This window comes from Pseudophryne corroboree, chromosome 2 (assembly GCF_028390025.1).
Source record: "Pseudophryne corroboree isolate aPseCor3 chromosome 2, aPseCor3.hap2, whole genome shotgun sequence".
In the NCBI taxonomy this organism is placed as follows: domain Eukaryota; kingdom Metazoa; phylum Chordata; class Amphibia; order Anura; family Myobatrachidae; genus Pseudophryne; species Pseudophryne corroboree.
In genome coordinates, this window is record NC_086445.1 from 379,155,955 (window position 1) to 379,168,873 (window position 12,919).

Sequence of the window (12,919 nt, forward strand, 5' to 3'; positions counted from 1 at the left end):
TTCAAGGTATGTGCAAAACATGGGACGTGCTGGAATTTGCCCATATTTAATGCACACACAATATTGCTGGCGTTGTCCGATGCCACAAATCCACAGGAGAGTCCAATTGGGGTAAGCCATTCCGCGATGATCTTCCTCAGTTGCCGTAAGAGGTTTTCAGCTGTGTGCGTATTCTGGAAAGCGGTGATACAAAGCGTAGCCTGCCTAGGAAAGAGTTGGCGTTTGCGAGATGCTGCTACTGGTGCCGCCGCTGCTGTTCTTGCGGCGGGAGTCCATACATCTACCCAGTGGGCTGTCACAGTCATATAGTCCTGACCCTGCCCTGCTCCACTTGTCCACATGTCCGTGGTTAAGTGGACATTGGGTACAACTGCATTTTTTAGGACACTGGTGAGTCTTTTTCTGACGTCCGTGTACATTCTCGGTATCGCCTGCCTAGAGAAGTGGAACCTAGATGGTATTTGGTAACGGGGGCACACTGCCTCAATAAATTGTCTAGTTCCCTGTGAACTAACGGCGGATACCGGACGCACGTCTAACACCAACATAGTTGTCAAGGCCTCAGTTATCCGCTTTGCAGTAGGATGACTGCTGTGATATTTCATCTTCCTCGCAAAGGACTGTTGAACAGTCAATTGCTTACTGGAAGTAGTACAAGTGGGCTTACGACTTCCCCTCTGGGATGACCATCGACTCCCAGCGGCAACAACAGCAGCGCCAGCAGCAGTAGGCGTTACACGCAAGGATGCATCGGAGGAATCCCAGGCAGGAGAGGACTCGTCAGAATTGCCAGTGACATGGCCTGCAGGACTATTGGCATTCCTGGGGAAGGAGGAAATTGACACTGAGGGAGTTGGTGGGGTGGTTTGCGTGAGCTTGGTTACAAGAGGAAGGGATTTACTGGTCAGTGGACTGCTTCCGCTGTCACCCAAAGTTTTTGAACTTGTCACTGACTTATTATGAATGCGCTGCAGGTGACGTATAAGGGAGGATGTTCCGAGGTGGTTAACGTCCTTACCCCTACTTATTACAGCTTGACAAAGGGAACACACGGCTTGACACCTGTTGTCCGCATTTCTGGTGAAATACCTCCACACCGAAGAGCTGATTTTTTTGGTATTTTCACCTGGCATGTCAACGGCCATATTCCTCCCACGGACAACAGGTGTCTCCCCGGGTGCCTGACTTAAACAAACCACCTCACCATCAGAATCCTCCTGGTCAATTTCCTCCCCAGCGCCAGCAACACCCATATCCTCCTCATCCTGGTGTACTTCAACACTGACATCTTCAATCTGACTATCAGGAACTGGACTGCGGGTGCTCCTTCCAGCACTTGCAGGGGGCGTGCAAATGGTGGAAGGCGCATGCTCTTCACGTCCAGTGTTGGGAAGGTCAGGCATCGCAACCGACACAATTGGACTCTCCTTGTGGATTTGGGATTTCGAAGAATGCACAGTTCTTTGCTGTGCTGCTTTTGCCAGCTTGAGTCTTTTCATTTTTCTAGCGAGAGGCTGAGTGCTTCCATCCTCATGTGAAGCTGAACCACTAGCCATGAACATAGGCCAGGGCCTCAGCCGTTCCTTGCCACTCCGTGTGGTAAATGGCATATTGGCAAGTTTACGCTTCTCCTCGGACAATTTTATTTTAGGTTTTGGAGTCCTTTTTTTTCTGATATTTGGTGTTTTGGATTTGACATGCTCTGTACTATGCCATTGGGCATCGGCCTTGGCAGACGACGTTGCTGGCATTTCATCGTCTCGGCCATGACTAGTGGCAGCAGCTTCAGCACGAGGTGGAAGTGGATCTTGATCTTTCCCTAATTTTGGAACCTCAACATTTTTGTTCTCCATATTTTAATAGGCACAACTAAAAGGCACCTCAGGTAAACAATGGAGATGGATACTAGTATACAATTATGGACTGCCTGCCGACTGCAGACACAGAGGTAGCCACAGCCGTGAACTACCGTACTGTACTGTGTCTGCAGCTAATATAGACTGGTTGATAAAGAGAAGATGTCTATGTAACTATGTATGTATAAAGAAGACTGAAAAAAATCCACGGTTAGGTGGTATACAATTATGGACGGACTGCCTGCCGAGTGCAGACACAGAGGTAGCCACAGCCGTGAACTACCGTACTGTACTGTGTCTGCAGCTAATATAGACTGGTTGATAAAGAGAAGATGTCTATGTAACTATGTATGTATAAAGAAGAATGAAAAAAAACCACGGTTAGGTGGTATACAATTATGGACGGACTGCCTGCCGAGTGCAGACACAGAGGTAGCCACAGCCGTGAACTACCGTACTGTACTGTGTCTGCAGCTAATATAGACTGGTTGATAAAGAGAAGATGTCTATGTAACTATGTATGTATAAAGAAGAATGAAAAAAATCCACGGTTAGGTGGTATTACAATTATGGACGGACTGCCTGCCGAGTGCAGAGACACAGAGGTAGCCACAGCCGTGAACTACCGTACTGTGTCTGCTGCGACTGGATGATAAATGATATAAAAAATATATATATATCACTACTGCAGCCGGACAGGTATATATTATATATTATATAATGACAGACCTGCTGGACACTGTCTGTCAGCAGAATGAGTTTTATTTTTATAGAATAAAAAAAAAAAAAACACACAAGTGAAGTCACACGACGAGTGTTTAACTTTTTCAGGCAATCACAATATAAGTATACTACTAACTATACTGGTGGTCAGTGTGGTCAGGTCACTGGTCAGTCACACTGGCAGTGGCACTCCTGCAGCAAAAGTGTGCACTGTTTAATTTTAATATAATATGTACTCCTGGCTCCTGCTATAACCTATAACTGGCACTGCAGTAGTGCTCCCCAGTCTCCCCCACAATTATAAGCTGTGTGAGCTGAGCAGTCAGACAGATATATAATATATATAGATGATGCAGCACACTGGCCTGAGCCTGAGCAGTGCACACAGATATGGTATGTGACTGACTGAGTCACTGTGTGTATCGCTTTTTTCAGGCAGAGAACGGATATATTAAATAAACTGCACTGTGTGTCTGGTGGTCACTCACTATATAATATATTATGTACTCCTGGCTCCTGCTATAACCTATAACTGGCACTGCAGTAGTGCTCCCCAGTCTCCCCCACAATTATAAGCTGTGTGAGCTGAGCAGTCAGACAGATATATATAATATTATATATAGATAATAGATGATGCAGCACACTGGCCTGAGCCTGAGCAGTGCACACAGATATGGTATGTGACTGACTGAGTCACTGTGTGTATCGCTTTTTTCAGGCAGAGAACGGATATATTAAATAAACTGCACTGTGTGTCTGGTGGTCACTCACTATATAATATATTATGTACTCCTGGCTCCTGCTATAACCTATAACTGGCACTGCAGTAGTGCTCCCCAGTCTCCCCCACAATTATAAGCTGTGTGAGCTGAGCAGTCAGACAGATATATATAATATTATATATAGATAATAGATGATGCAGCACACTGGCCTGAGCCTGAGCAGTGCACACAGATATGGTATGTGACTGACTGAGTCACTGTGTGTATCGCTTTTTTCAGGCAGAGAACGGATATATTAAATAAACTGCACTGTGTGTCTGGTGGTCACTCACTATATAATATATTATGTACTCCTGGCTCCTGCTATAACCTATAACTGGCACTGCAGTAGTGCTCCCCAGTCTCCCCCACAATTATAAGCTGTGTGAGCTGAGCAGTCAGACAGATATATATAATATTATATATAGATAATAGATGATGCAGCACACTGGCCTGAGCAGTGCACACAGATATGGTATGTGACTGAGTCACTGTGTGCTGTGTATCGCTTTTTTCAGGCAGAGAACGGATTATAAAGTAAACTGCACTGTCCTCACTAGTAAACTCTCTCCACTCAGTCTCTACACTTCTACAGTAACAGTACTCCTCCTAGTCAGCTCCAGTAAATCTCTCTCAGTCTCTTATAATCTAAATGGAGAGGACGCCAGCCACGTCCTCTCCCTATCAATCTCAATGCACGTGTGAAAATGGCGGCGACGCGCGGCTCCTTATATAGAATCCGAGTCTCGCGATAGAATCCGAGCCTCACGAGAATCCGACAGCGTCATGATGACGTTCGGGCGCGCTCGGGTTAACCGAGCAAGGCGGGAAGATCCGAGTCGCTCGGACCCGTGAAAAAAAACATGAAGTTCTGGCGGGTTCGGATTCAGAGAAACCGAACCCGCTCATCTCTAGTTTTAAGACACCGGCGCAACTGATCAAAACGTATGCACTTTAATTTTACATTGAAATGATTCCAAATAGCCTTACTACTTGAGTCAAATATATTCCTTCCATTAGTACATTCAAGAAATGCAGCCTGTAGTTTTGGTTTTAATTAAAAACTGTTGCAGTGTCTTTTTGCTTTCCACATTTTGGTAAGTCTATAGTTTTTCCTTTTTTTTGCCAGCACGTTTCTTGACCCAGAGACTCGCAGAGCAATGGGAGAACAGGCTGTAGCTCTTGCCAAAGCTGTGAAGTATTCCTCTGCAGGGACAGTAGAATTCCTTGTCGATTCCACTAAAAATTTCTACTTTTTGGAAATGAATACAAGACTACAGGTAAAATATGTGTTTATATTTTTATTTTATATTGGATTTAATCACCTTTATTGGTCTATAATCTCACCATCTATCTACTTGCCTTGGGCCTGGGGGACATCAGGGCTTACAGCCAAGGTAAGAATTGGTCCCCTCTTCTTACCCCGGTATTAGGAAGGTGTTTGTTTAGTTATGCATTCCATTCAGGGATTTCTACTGAATAGGTTAGGGATCTAGGTACTGGTATACAGGGTAAGGGTTGGTGATGTTTTTGGAGTTATTGTAAAAGATTTTTTTATTTGACTGCTTTGTGGTGTTCCTTTCAATATCACTCTACCTTACTACTTTTTATTGCAGATGCTTAACATGTTCTCACGTTTCTGCCATGACTCTTTTGGTACCTCCCTTTATACCGTCCACAGCAAATGTATCTATTAGCCCCCTGGTGCGTTGAGTACGCCAGAATGTCAAGTAGTCCAGGTGCCCCTATCCAAATACCCTTCTTCAAAGTCGGATACCTAAATGATAGGGTTAAGCGCTCAATGGTTTTGAATCAGGTAAAAACAAACTTGGATATTATCATATTTAATGGAAATACATTTAATAGCAGAAAAGGTTTTGGATTTGCGCAAACCCTGGGTGGGCTGGGCATATCACTGTACTCATTCCACGTATTCGAAGGGAGTGTCTGTTATTCTTAGTAGATCCCTTGGTTTTGCACTTCAGGAAGTTGCACTGAACCCTTTGTGAGATATGTCTTTATTCGGTGATCAGTAATAAATCTTTTCATAGGAAAAATAAATTAGACTTAGAAACCCATTGTAAAATGCTTGAGCAGATACAGTATTACTCTGACTGATGGCTCTACTATTTGGAGGAGGCTAAATTATTGTCTAACCTCCTTGACAAATCTAGGAGACATCTATGTATTTTTTTTAACATACACATTGTATGGACTCTGATAAATCTGGTACTTTTTTTGCTTATTTGGCTAGGGAAATTAGGGCTACCAACGTCAAAGCTCAGGTTCGAGATCCTGTTGGTAATTTACCCATGTCTATCCTTTTATTGCAAATGTTTTTTTATGATTATTTTGCTGCTTTTTACTCCTGGAGGAACTGCTTGAATATTTGGATGACATTTTTCTACCTTCCCTTTCCTTGGAGTATTTCTAGATTCTTCACTCACCTTTGAGTTTAGGTGGTGGTTTCTTCCTTTCCATGTGGTAAGACTTCAGGGGGTTTGTGGGATTCTAATTGTGCTTTATAAAAATGTATGCTCTTTATTTCTTCCTTATTACTTGATCTTTTTAATGAGCAGTGTGACCTTCGTTCTATGGGGGTCATTCAGACCCGTTCGCACACAGCGGTTTTTAGCTGTGGTGTGTATGGGTGCGGAATGTGCATGCGCGGCGGCCGCTATGCATGACGTTGCCCGGCGACAGAGGTCGTCTGGTTACGTCGCGGCTACCGACGGAAGCAGTCGCAGAGGCGACCGCTAAGAAGATTGACAAGAAGGAGGCGTGGCAGGGCGGATCAGGACCGCTGGAGACCGTTTTCGGGGAGTGGTGAGTAAAACACAGGCGTGTCCAGGACAACGGAGGGCGGATGTCTGACGTCAAAGCCGGGCCCATTATCGCTGGATCCATCGCACAGGGTAAGTATGTCCAGGGCTGGTCTATTTCTGCGATCGCAGCCCTGCTAAGCTAAAATACACTCCCCCATAGGCGTGGACTATTGATCACAGCAGTAGCTAAAAGTTGCTGGCTGCGATCAACTCGGAATGACCACCTATGTCAGAGACGCTTATACTTATGATCCCTAAACCTATCAAGGACCAGCTTGAACCTGGCTCTTATCACCTGATCTCTCACCTATCTACAGAAAAAAAAATAATGACAACATGAAAAAAAATGTTTTTGTGATTTTTGCAAATTTATCAAAAATAAAAAACTAAGAAATCACATGTACATAAGTATTCACAGCCTTTGCTCAATACTTTGTTGATGCACATTTGGCAGCAATTACAGCCTCAGGTCTTTTTGAATATGATGCCACAAGCTTGGCACATCTATCTTTGTCAGTTATGCCCATTCCTCTTTGCAGCACCTTTCAAGCTCCATCAGGTTGGATGGGAAGCGTCGGTGCACAGCCATTTTCAGATCTCTCCAGAGATATTCAATCGGATTCAAGTCTGGGCTCTGGCTGGGCCACTCTAGGACATTCACAGAGTTGTCCTGAAGCCACTCCTTTGTTAACTTGGCTGTGTGCTTAGGGTCATTCTCCTCTCTCCACAGGGGAATGCTGTACCTCTGACAGAGTGACCATCGGGTTCTTGGTCACCTCCTTGACAAGGGCCCTTCTCCCCCGATCGCTCAGTTTAGACGGCCGGCCAGCTCTAGGAAGAGTCCTGGTGGTTCCGAACGTCTTTCATTTACTGATGATGGAGGCAACTGTACTCATTGGGACCTTCAGAGCATCAGATATTTTTCTGGACCCTTCCCCAGATTTGTGCCTCGAGACAATCCTGTATCAGAGTTCTACAGACAATTCCTTCGACTTCATGCTTGATTTGTGCTCAGACATGCACTGTCAAGTGTGGGACCTTATATAGACAGGTGTGTGCCTTTCCAAATCATGTCCAATCAACTGAATTTACCACAGGTGGACTCCAGTTAAGCTGTAGGAACATCTAAAGGATGATCAGTGGAAACAGGATGCACCTGGTCTCAATTTTGAGCTTCATGGCAAAGGCTGTGAATACTTATGTACATGTGATTTCTTAGTTTTTTATTTTTAATAAATTTGCAAAAAATCTAAAAAAAAATATACTCTTTTCACATTGTCATTATGGGGTATTGTGTGTAGCATTTTGAGGGGAAAAAATGAATTTAGTCCATTTTGGAATAAGGCTGTAATATAACAAAATGTGGAAAAAGTGAAGCGCTTTGAATACTTTCCGGATGCACTGTATGCAACAGGGTAGATACACCAGGAGGGGTAAAACAAATGATTGGTGACCTAGCAGACTAGAAGAATGGCCAAGAGCGTGGCAATTACAGTTTACTGCCAAAAAATGCAAAATCATGCACTTGGGTCTCCAAAAATCCAAAGGTTAAATATAGTATTTCTCATACGTCCTAGAGGATGCTGGGGACCACATCAAGACCATGGGGTATAGACGGGATCTGCAGGAGACATGGGCACTCTTAAGACTTTTCATTGGGTGTGAACTGGCTCCACCATCTATGCCCCTCCTCCAGACCTCAGTTTTAGAAATGTGCCCAGGCAAACTGGATACACTCTGAGGAGCTCTACTGAGTTTCTCTGAAAAGACTTATGTTAGGTTTTTTATTTTCAGGGAGAACTGCTGGCAACAGACTCCCTGCTTCGTGGGACTGAGGGGGCAGAAGCAGAACCAACTTCCTAAAGAGTTTCATGGCTCTGCTTCTGGCTGACAGGACACCATTAGCTCCTGAAGGGTACTGAACGCTAGCCGTGTCTAGATGCTCACTCCCAAAGCACGCCGTCACCCCCCTCGCAGAGCCAGAAGTCAGAAGACAGGTGAGTATGAGAAAAATTAACTTCTATCAAGTAAGTGATGGCTGAGGTACGGCGCGGCTGGCGGGAGCGCAGCGCGCCATTGCTGCCCACACACACAGGCACTGCAGGGTGCAGGTCGCGGATGGGGCGCCCTGGGCTGCAAAAATATACCTCAAACTGGCTAAAAGGGGGCATAAGATGCCGCTGGCACAGCCCTGCCCCCGCCAGTATAAATATCATAATGTGTACTGAGTGTAAGGACGCGCCATTGTGGGGGCGAAGCTTCTTCCTCAGGCAGCCAGCACACTGCTCAGCGCCATTTTCTCTCTCTCAGGCTGCAGAGAACACACTGGTCCTCTCCTCCCCTTCTGACAAGTACAGGGTGCTATTAAGGGGGGGCACAAAGCGATTGTGGTGCATTTAATAGTGTGAATTACTGTTTAAAAGCGCTATTTGGCTGTGGGCATTCTGTGTTCACAGGCATAGCATACGGGCGCTGGGATTGTGAACTGGCTGCTCCTATACTGTGTCCCTCTGACAGATTTTACTGTGGGTTTGTCCCCAAATAAGTCCCAGTGTGTCTGTGAGTGCGCTGTACACGTGTGACGGCATCAAAACAGGAGAGGAGAAGGACTCTGTGTTGGGTCACTCTTTGTCAAAAATTAGACACTAAAACTTAACTTTTAATGAATATAATAAAAATATAGTGACTCAAAGATGAAAATCATGAACATAAGTATTAATGCATATCAATGATGCTTCTATTATAAGAATATATATGTAAAACGCCTTGGTGTAAATTATTTGTAATTAATACATTAGCTGGGAAGAACCTGTCTATAATTTGAGACAGGTTGTATTTATAGTCCCAGAGGAATAATACCTCGGTTCAGCTTCTACGTGTTAAAAATGCTCCTAAGAAAAGGAAAGTGTGATATATCAAATATAAATGTTGCCTATAGAGGTCCTTAAGCACCTACTGCTCTATATTTAGGCAGTGGTGTTACCAAAAGGCTTTTACTTCGGTAGACATTGTATTATTAGACTTTTTGCAACAGACAAGAGTCTGAAAATATGAAATTGCAGATTTCATGTGGAGATATCATAAGAATGAAAGAATTGCATATTTGGCAATAACACAATGAGGTTTTTAGGTTCAAATAAAGATAAGGGAAAGAAAAAGATAGAATCAGAAGAAGGGGTGTCTTACTTCTGCTGTTCAGCTGGGTTGTTTACGGCCCGTTTCACCAATACAAAGGCTTGTTCACCAGTGAACAAGCCTATGTATTGGTGAAACGGGCCGTTTGGTTAGTGGGACCCTGTGGGACTGCGCAGCCCACTCCCACATAAGGCATATACCGGTTCAGTAAGCACCCATTTGGGCTACAAGATCTACTATTTATTATATATTAATAATTATCCTTTTCTTATTTTTCAATATTTTTCATATTTATCTAGCTACCTTCTTAATCATATGCTTGATTTTGTGATAGTATGTAATATCTGTACAGCAATTATGTGATGACAGCTTTTCCGCATTATGGACTTTAAATCATAATCCTTTTTGTTGCACCCTTTTCTGCATCTTCTCTTAGTAAATGGAGATAAATTGTATTAATCTCATCAGCTAAATATGATCCTTTAAACACGCAAAAAATCTTGCTCTTGTGACATCCAATCAGCATAAGTTTATCAGTGTGTTTTGTATAATATACTAGTCTTCATCTTATAAGGAGAAAATTAATTCTGTCTTAAATTTTGGAGAGCACCAATCCATAAAATTTCTCCTTTTCTTGGCTGTTTTACTCATTATAAAAAACCTACCTGTGTATGCTATAAATTCTGGCAACATTACAGCGTTTTAAGTCTCTCCAGCAGTAATACCAGCCAAAGACCATTATAATAATTCTTATAATTTCTCTAACACACATCCTATAATCTTTCAATTTTTCATGCTTTCTCATCCACTAATCTGGACAGCAGAAGCACTTTGGTAGTCATACTCTCTCATTCAGCAGATTACGGCCACACTCCACAGGATACGCCTGATCTCGTCCGATCTTGGAAGCAAATCTGTGGTAGGCCTGGTCAGTAACTGTGTGGGGGACCAGCAGCGAACACCAGGTGCAGTAAATAACCCAGCTGAACAGCAGAAGTAAGACACCCCTTCTTCTGATTCTATCTTTTTCTTTCCCTTATCTTTATTTGAACCTAAAAAACTCATTGTGTTATTGCCAAATATGCAATGCTTTCATTCTTATCATATCTCCACATGAAATCTGCAATTTCGTATTTTCAGACTCTTGTCTGTTGCAAAAAGTCTAATAATACAATGTCTACCGAAGTAAAAGCCTTTTGGTAACACCACTGCCTAAATATAGAGCAGTAGGTGCTTAAGGACCTCTATAGGCAACATTTATATTTGATATATCACACTTTCCTTTTCTTAGGAGCATTTTTAACACGTAGAAGCTGAACCGAGGTATTATTCCTCTGGGACTATAAATACAACCTGTCTCAAATTATAGACAGGTTCTTCCCAGCTAATGTATTAATTACAAATAATTTTCACCAAGGCGTTTTACATATATATTCTTATAATAGAAGCATCATTGATATGCATTAATACTTATGTTCATGATTTTCATCTTTGAGTCACTATATTTTTATTATATTCATTAAAAGTTAAGTTTTAGTGTCTAATTTTTGACAAAGAGTGCCCCAACACAGAGTCTTTCTCCTCTCCTGTTTTGCTGCCTTAACCTACTGACTCTGAGAGCACCACCGACGAGTAATTAGTACACTTAGTGTACATCATTATTTTAAAGTCGGTTACAGACAAAGACCTATTGTTGGTCAATGTCTGTATCAATAACCTGTTGCGGAACTACCCCTATTAGATTAAGCATGTGTGAGGCATGTCTGAGGCAGGGAGTTCCTCCCCGGAGGAAGCCATTTTAGGGACACAGACTTGTAATGTGGTGGCGCTGCCGACACACCAAGAGCCTGCATGGGTGAAAGAGATACGTGACGGTATGCATCTGAGTAACCGAAGATTAGATAAGTCTGAATCTAAGGCTGCATGCTGGAGAAAATCTGTGGAAGATGTGATTTTTCAGGATGCTGTTATTCCTTATGCGGGCGGCCCCTCTGGGTCACATAAGAGACCATTTGCGAATGTTGTAAACACTGATACCGACACGGACTCTGATTCTTGTGTCGACGATAGTGACTCCAGAGAGATAGATCATAAATTGGCAAAAAGTATACAATATATGATTGTGGCTATAAGGGACGTGTTGGAGGTTACAGAAACCACTCCTGTACCTCAGGAGAAGACTTATTTATGTAAGGAAAAGAAATCCAAAGTCACGTTCCCTCCTTCACATGAACTAAATGCTCTTTTTGAAGGGATGTGGGTGAATCCTGATAAGAAATTTCGTATTCCCAAAAGGATTCAGATAGCTTACCCTTTCCCGGCTGAGGACAGGAAAAAATGGGAGTCACCCCCTGTGTAAGACAGTGCGTTCTCCAGGTTGACAAATAAGGTAATTCTCCCTGCACCTGGCACGGCTTCACTTAAGGAGCCGGCAGACCGCAAAATGGAAACTACATTGAAATACATTTATGTTACCAATGGTACACTGCTCAGGCCCACTATTGCCTGCGCGTGGGTGAGTCGCGCTATTGAAAAATGGTCAGAAAGCGTGTCATCAGAAATTGACATGATTGATAAAGATGAGATACTCCTTAAGTTAGGGAATATCAAGGACGCTGCCGCCTACATGCTGGAAACAGTGAAGGATATTGGACTCTTGAGTTCACAAGCCGCTACCATGGCAGTATCGGCTAGGCGTGCGTTGTGGATTCGCCAGTGGAATGCGGATGCAGATTCCAAAAGAAACATGGAGGCGCTCCCATATAAAGGTGAGGCCTTATTTGGGGATGGCCTGGATGCATTAGTCTCGGCGGCTACCGCAGGTAAGTCGACATTTTTGCCCTCTGTGCCTGCACCGGCAAAAAAGACCCATCACCCGCAAATGCAGTCCTTTCGGCCCAATAAATACAAAAAGACGAGAGGTTCCCCCTTCTTTGCAGGTAGGGGAAGAGGAAGGGGAAAGAAGCCCACAGCGGCTCCAGGTTCCTAAGAGCAGAAGTCTACCCCTACTTCTGCCAAACCCACAGCATGACGCTGGAGCTCCCTTGCGGGAGGCCGCTCGGGTGGGGGCACGTCTCAAACTCTTCAGCCAAGGTTGGATTCTGTCTGACCTGGATCCCTGGGTGTTGCAGATAGTATCCCAGGGATACAAACTTGAGTTTCAAGACGTTCCCCATGCCGATATTTCAAATCGACCTTGCCAGTTTCTCCGCCAGAGAGAGAAGCAGTAACAGCGGCAATCCAAAAAGTATGTTAAGACCAGGTCATAGGGCGGGGTTTTTATTCAAGCCTCTTTGTTGTTCCGAAGCCGGGCGGCTCGGTTAGACCGATCCTAAACCTAAAGGATCTGAATTGCTACCTGAAAAGGTTCAAGTTCAAGATGGAATCACTTTGGGCGGTGATTGCCAGTCTGGAGGAGGGGGACTACTTGGTATCGGTGGACATAAAGGATGCTTACCTGCATGTTCCCATTTATCCTCCTCACCAGGCTCATCTGAGATTCGCGGTTCAGGATTGCCATTACCAATTCCAGACGTTACCTTTCGGCCTCTCCACAGCGCCGTGGGTATTCACCAAGGTGATGGCGGAGATGATGGTCCTCCGTCAGAAAGGAGTCAAT

General features: G+C 43.9%; 1 protein-coding gene across 4 annotated transcripts in view; it reads left to right on the plus strand.

Annotated features, from left to right (window-relative positions):
• Nucleotides 1–12,919, plus strand: part of PCCA (propionyl-CoA carboxylase subunit alpha) — a 972,421-nt gene that overhangs the window by 403,016 nt on the left and 556,486 nt on the right. For all 4 annotated transcript variants that reach the window (XM_063953234.1, XM_063953235.1, XM_063953233.1 and 1 more), the window contains exon 12: nt 4,470–4,620. In XM_063953234.1, coding sequence (XP_063809304.1) covers nt 4,470–4,620 — 151 coding nt within the window. The remainder of the gene's footprint in view (nt 1–4,469; nt 4,621–12,919) is intronic.